This window comes from Ammospiza nelsoni, chromosome 2 (genome assembly GCF_027579445.1).
Source record: "Ammospiza nelsoni isolate bAmmNel1 chromosome 2, bAmmNel1.pri, whole genome shotgun sequence".
NCBI classification, from domain to species: Eukaryota; Metazoa; Chordata; class Aves; order Passeriformes; family Passerellidae; genus Ammospiza; species Ammospiza nelsoni.
The window spans coordinates 92,943,429-92,949,428 of NC_080634.1; the positions used below are offsets into that span (position 1 = coordinate 92,943,429).

The following is a 6,000-nucleotide window of genomic DNA, read 5'->3' on the forward strand; positions in this document are numbered from 1 at the left end:
CGTAGCTTTGCTTTAAAAGGATTTCTCTGTGCTTTTGGTACAACACGAGGTGCTGGCAGTCCCAGCTGGGTCTTCAGCATGACCCGGCCCAAGACACCACCTTTTTCTGGGTGTCTGCTTCCTGACTTGCCAGAACTGTCTGTGAGTACCTCCACAAGACTCAACTAACGTTGAGGTCCAACCTTTTTTATTTCTCAAGGCCTCTTGAGTTCCTGATGCAGAGCTCCGATATGTGTGATTGTGCGTAAGAGTGAGATCTGAAACTTGGCATCATCTTAGCTGAAATTGTTCCACTCTGATAATTTAATTAATCAACACTGCAGCAGAGTGTTTGAAATAATGTGTGCATTCATTTGCATAATGAGTGTAATTGGCAAAGCTTCATATTATAAGTGTAGCAGTTCCACAGATGATAGCTTGATAGACCATTTTCCTGCACACGTTTCAACCCCTGTTATTTGCTTTTCCACAGAGGAAGGAAGTGACAACTAGATTTATTAACCTAGGTACAGAGAGGATCAGCAAATTTTTGATGGCACTTGAACACAAATATTTTCCACAACTGTGTTGCTGTCAAGATAAAAAAGCCTTAGTCAGTTATTAGAACAGAACCCCTGCTTCAAATGGAGTTTAATGCTTTTCCAAGTAATGGGTTGTTTGGTTGTGGAGATGTCCAGACATAGAGTCAAAGCTGATATTTCCAGTGTCATGCCAAAGTGGAGTGCCTAGTTTCAGAGCTGAAGTCACTAGGCACCTGAGACAAAATCTGCTAAGAAAATGGGTGACTGCCACTGGAGAGCCCCTTGCTTTAGTACTGTCCCAGTGGGGATGGCCTCAATGGTCCACAGCCTCCAGGGCATGTTAAAGTCCCCAGGGACAGGATATTGTCTTAACTAAGTACTCACCTTGTTACAAACAGGCATTGGCGGCCAGGCAGCAGTTGTAACTATATTAATTCTCAGGAGATGGACTTTAGGTAATAATCAATTGGCAACTTTTAACTATCTTACTATATTCATTACTTTGCAATTAGCAAGACAGTTATTTACTGTTAACCAAATGCCAGATAACTGCAGAAGTGCTGAAGGAAAAAAAAACAACCATGAAGTAGAAATATATTCCCTGCTCTGCACACAAGTGCATTGATATAAAGTGGCCCAGTCTGTGCTCTCAGAAGGATGCCTGCTGATAAGCTCTGAGTGCAGAATAGCTGTATCAGGCTCAGACACATCATTACTTCATTGAAATGAAGTGACACTTGACAACTAAGTTCCCAGAGAGCCCTGGGAATGGTTCAGGACTGGGGCTCCCCGTTGGTTTGGAGAGTGCTTTGAAAGTCACTTGATACCTCTCCATCTTAGCTTCCCTTCCAGGTTTGAGGGACTCAAAGTACAATCTCAAGACACATTATAAGAAGAAAAATGTGAACTGCTTTAGCTAACATCTGCTGGTGTCACATGCAGTGGGAGCATTGCAAACCCCATTTTTATCATCAGTGGAGAAGGGAAGAGAGCGTATCACATATCTGGACTTCTGTAAGGTCTTTGAGATGGTCCCTCACATCTCTCTTTAAATTGGAGAAGGATGGATTTCATGGGTAGACTGTTAAGTGGATCAGGAAATAGTTAGACAGCCACATCCAGAGGGTAGTGATTAGTGACTCAATGTCCCAATCCACATTGGTGACAAGTGGTGTGCCTCAGAGGTCCACACTGGAACCAGTGCTGCTCAATATCTTCATCAATAACATAGATGGTGGGATTGAGGGCACCTCAGGAGGTTTGCAGATGACACCAGACTGATTTATGCGGCTGACACATGGGGTCTGAGCAACCTGCTTGAGTTGAAAATGTCCCTGCCTCTGGCAGAGGGGTTGAATTAGATGACCTTTAAAGTCCCTTCCAGCCCATACTGTTCTGTCATTCTGTGATGCTATGATTTTTGGGGGGAGCAAATGCAGAGCTGAATAAGACACGTTACAGTGGAGATGCAGCACTAGGATAAAGCAGCCAAGTCCTGGCACAGGCTTAGCACACAGCTGGGAGCAGAGATACTATGAGTGGTCCATCCATTTGACAGCACATTTCTGCTTTCATGGGCTGGCTCCAGAGTCATCCTGGTCAACTGTCCAGCAAAGCTGGCCAGAAATTTACATCTTACTCAGTTTTAGTGGAAAATATAGTAGCTGCATTGCATACAACGAGTGTGTGAAAATGTAACTTACTGATATTTCTGAAGTTTTTTTCCCAAGATCTCTGGTACTGGTGCCCAGCTGCTCCCATCAATTAACCAGGTGTTTGCACGTTTTTCTCTCCGCAGGTACCGCGTTGTGGTCCCGTACCCGCCGCAGAGCGAGGCGGAGATCGAACTGAAGGAAGGTGACATTGTGTTTGTGCACAAGAAGCGGGAGGACGGCTGGTACAAAGGGACCTTGCAGAGGAACGGCAGGACGGGCCTCTTCCCCGGGAGCTTTGTCGAGAGCTTCTGAGGACAAACCACCGCTCTCTCAACTGAGGAGCTTTCAGGGGAAACTGCATAGCACAAGAAGAGACAGCAAAGAGAAACTGGACTGATAACCACTGCCATTTTTATTTCCAAAGACTTCCCCCAGGCCCTTCAGTCTGCAGCTCTGGAGACACAGTGTCCCGCTGTGCTCCCGAGACCGTGTGCGGTGCATACAGTGGTATGTTGAAGTAGTGCCTTCCACCTGGAATCACAGACTGAAAGGACGCCCATCTGGACTGTAGTAACCTAAACTCTGGCTGTTAACCTTTTGTGTAAATTATAGAGAAGATATCTTTAAAAAATTAAGAGGAAAGCTGTTATATTGCTGTAACTTATTTGTCAGAGCTGCAGTGTTCTTATTACTGGCCTATGCAAGATGGATCTGAGAGTTCAAGGAGCTGTGCTAGGAAGCTCTCAAACTGGGATTTTGTTTTTACCAAGGGAAGAAGAGGGGAGGGTGGAGAAAACCCCAGCTAAAGATCAGTGCATCATTGTGCAAGTAAGAATGAGGAGTCAAAAATGTTAATGTCATGCTTTCTATATACCTCAAAGATATGCTGCGCAGGTTTGTTGGTGCATGTCGGCGTTCAGAGTGCCACACCACCCCGTGTCCTGGCACTGCTGCCAGGGAGGTCCCGGAGGAAGGAGGAAGCACGGCTCCACCATTAAACTGTGGTTATTTGAGCAGAATCCCTTTTGCCTGTCTTCTGCCCGTATTATATGCAGCATGGATTTTTGTCCTCGGTATCACTTTCCATTGCTTTTTTGTACGACGTACCTTTTTACTGTAAGAATTGCTCTACTTTATATATATTCCTACTAGATCAGACATTTCCTCTTTTTCATACATCTGGTGCTATTTTTTTTAATTGTTAAAGATTTGGTTAAACAGAGAGGCTGCAACAAGATTTGCATTCAACATATGAAATTAGAACCATACCTGAAGATTGAGATCAGACTGCTTGTTCTTGCATCATAGAGGAAAAGAGAAAAAGCTGCATGGTCACTGATAAATACACCTGGGGGGGGCTGCCTGTGAAACACACACATGCTCCATCTCTCCTACGTATTTAGAGTGGCTGAAGACCCATGCTGAAGCACAGCATTCTGTCTGGAGAGTGATAATGACTCCAGAATTGGAAGTAATTCCCAGAGGAGTCATTTTAATTGACTTTTTCATGGCAATAAGAAGAGCACTGCAGGTTCTAGCACACACAGGGGACTGTGGAGTTTTCCTCTGTCGTTGCATGATGGAGACAAGAGCTGGTCTGCGACAGCAGTCATTAGTGTTATGGAAATGTGATTTCTTACTGTAGAAATGTACAGTTCTGGAGACTGTTGGATTTCTTAATGTCGTCAAGCTACAACACAAACTGTATCAGGCAATATAAGCTTCCATCTACCAGGGACTTAAAGGTGCAATAAATGTGAGTTTAGCCAGTAATTTGTATGAAAAAGAATGAGAAAAAAAATCATAATGCAGTTGTTGAGAGTATTTAAAAAGACATCGGTTCTTGAGGGGTGATTTGCGTTGAAAGGCCTTTCATAGCTGTATCCATACCTTGCCTCTGACAGCAGCTGGCTGTTTGCCAAAGCCCACATGTGGTGGGTGTTTAGAAGTCTGTCAGAGGCACTGTAACCTGGAGATGATCTTATTAAAACAAAGAGGCTTGGTGGATGAACATCATCACTGCATTACCAGTATTTCATGTGCAAAGGTGTAAGTTTTGTTTTCATTCAAGGCGTGTGTACTAGTACATATCAAAACCCATGTAAGTGAGCATTCATGTTTAAGTTCAGCTCTGTGACTTTGTTCTCTGTAAAATAAGTTCTTGCTGTCATATGTTAACAAACCAATTCCAGAAACACAGTTCATGGCCAAGTATAGCACCTTCAAACCAGGAGGCATCACTTTCAGGGTGTTTCTTTTTATACTTGATGTTGCCGCATTTGTTGATATTCCAGATTGTAATGAGTCAGTCACTAAAAATTTAGTTACTGTTAAGAGGAAATTGCCTTTTTATAACCAATAAGAGACTGAAGAAACATCTTCTGGAAAGACTTGTTCGAGATTAGAGCCATATCTGTTCCACTTATTTGGTCCAGGTCAGAACTGGTGTCACTGCACCTCAAACAGTAAACTGCACAGTTAGGCAGTCAGCAATGCCAAAATGTGTTATTGATTCCAATGAAAATTCTGGGTTAGATCCGTCAGAGATGAGATTTTTTTCTGACAACTTACAGTGGTTAAAACACTCTTAAAATTCTGTTCCATGGTGTATTTACTACAGTCAGAAAAACAAAACAGGATGACAACTTGCATGCTGCCTATTCTGTTTAGCCAGATCTAAAATGATTCCAGATTTCTACCATTTTATGCTTAACTCTAAGAGGACAAAAGTTGGAGTGTGAGAGGATCAAGGAAAACATGCAGATCATTAAATCATTAAATCAGTGCTTTAAAATATATTTTGCAAGAAGGATGATGATTTTTTTGAATGGTCGACAACCCTTCCAGTCATATTTTTCTTTTAGGAAAAATATGGGGGGGAAGGGGGAGGAGATGTTCTATTTTGATAGCAGCTGTTTCTGGCCCCTCTTTATTGCTTATCACAGTTTGGGTTACTGAGTAATCTTCTTGGACAAATCACTTCCATGCCAGGAGCACAAGTATTAAGGTGAACTTAATACAGCCCAGTGATACAAAAACATGACCCAGTGCCATGTTCAGAAAGTCCTGGACTGAGAGAGGTTTGACTCATACTGTGGTCTAGTTTTTACCTGTCATGCCAGGAAAAGAGGGAGGAGAGGGCATCTCCATCTCTGCAACAGGGCGGGGAAAAGATTCCTTCTGGTGGCCTCAGTTTGTAAAATGCCAGGTTTGTTCTTCTAGAAATGGGTTCAAGTAATTGAACAGTTCCTTTGAACTTTGCACAGCTCAGAAAATGTTTTTGTTATACATGAATGTTAACGTGGTTTAGGAAATGTTGGCAGATATGAGTACAAATGAACTACAATGACTGTGTTTCTGATTCTTTAAATAAAATAAGTATTAAGGCAACTTGACTGAGGTTTCTCTCTCTATTGACAACAAGGTGAGCAAGCAGTGTAACTGGCTCAGAGGTTTGCAAAGAAAATAGGGAAGACTGGTCTGCAAACCCTGTAGTAATTCCCACATAAATAAAAACCTGTTAGGGGTAAGAAATGCCTGAACAGGAATGGTTCTTCTTTTAACACAACTGGGATTTCTTTAAAATCTTGAGAAGTTAACAACGTACCTGTGGAGAAGAGGTGTGTAGGTCCAGAGAAAGAGAGTGGGTACAGGCCAGGAAGAGGCAGCAAGGTGGCAAGGGTCAGGCTGTGGCAGAGAGGCTGGGAGGGGATGTGGAAGCAGAAAACTGGCAAGGAAAAGAGCAGCCTCTAATAGTGTTAATGGGCTTCAGGGGCACCCGGTGGCTTGAGCAGGTTTGTAGGCCGAGGAAAACCCCTTTCCTC

At 43.1% G+C, this 6,000-nt stretch overlaps 1 protein-coding gene across 1 annotated transcript in view; it reads left to right on the top strand.

The window, feature by feature from the left end:
- Positions 1-5,556, top strand: part of SH3RF3 (SH3 domain containing ring finger 3) — a 247,313-nt gene extending 241,757 nt beyond the window's left edge. The window contains exon 10 of the mRNA XM_059467004.1: positions 2,320-5,556. Within this exon, the coding sequence (XP_059322987.1) occupies positions 2,320-2,488 (169 nt within the window). The 3' untranslated portion in view covers positions 2,489-5,556. The remainder of the gene's footprint in view (positions 1-2,319) is intronic.
- The last annotated feature ends 444 nt before the right edge of the window (positions 5,557-6,000 follow it).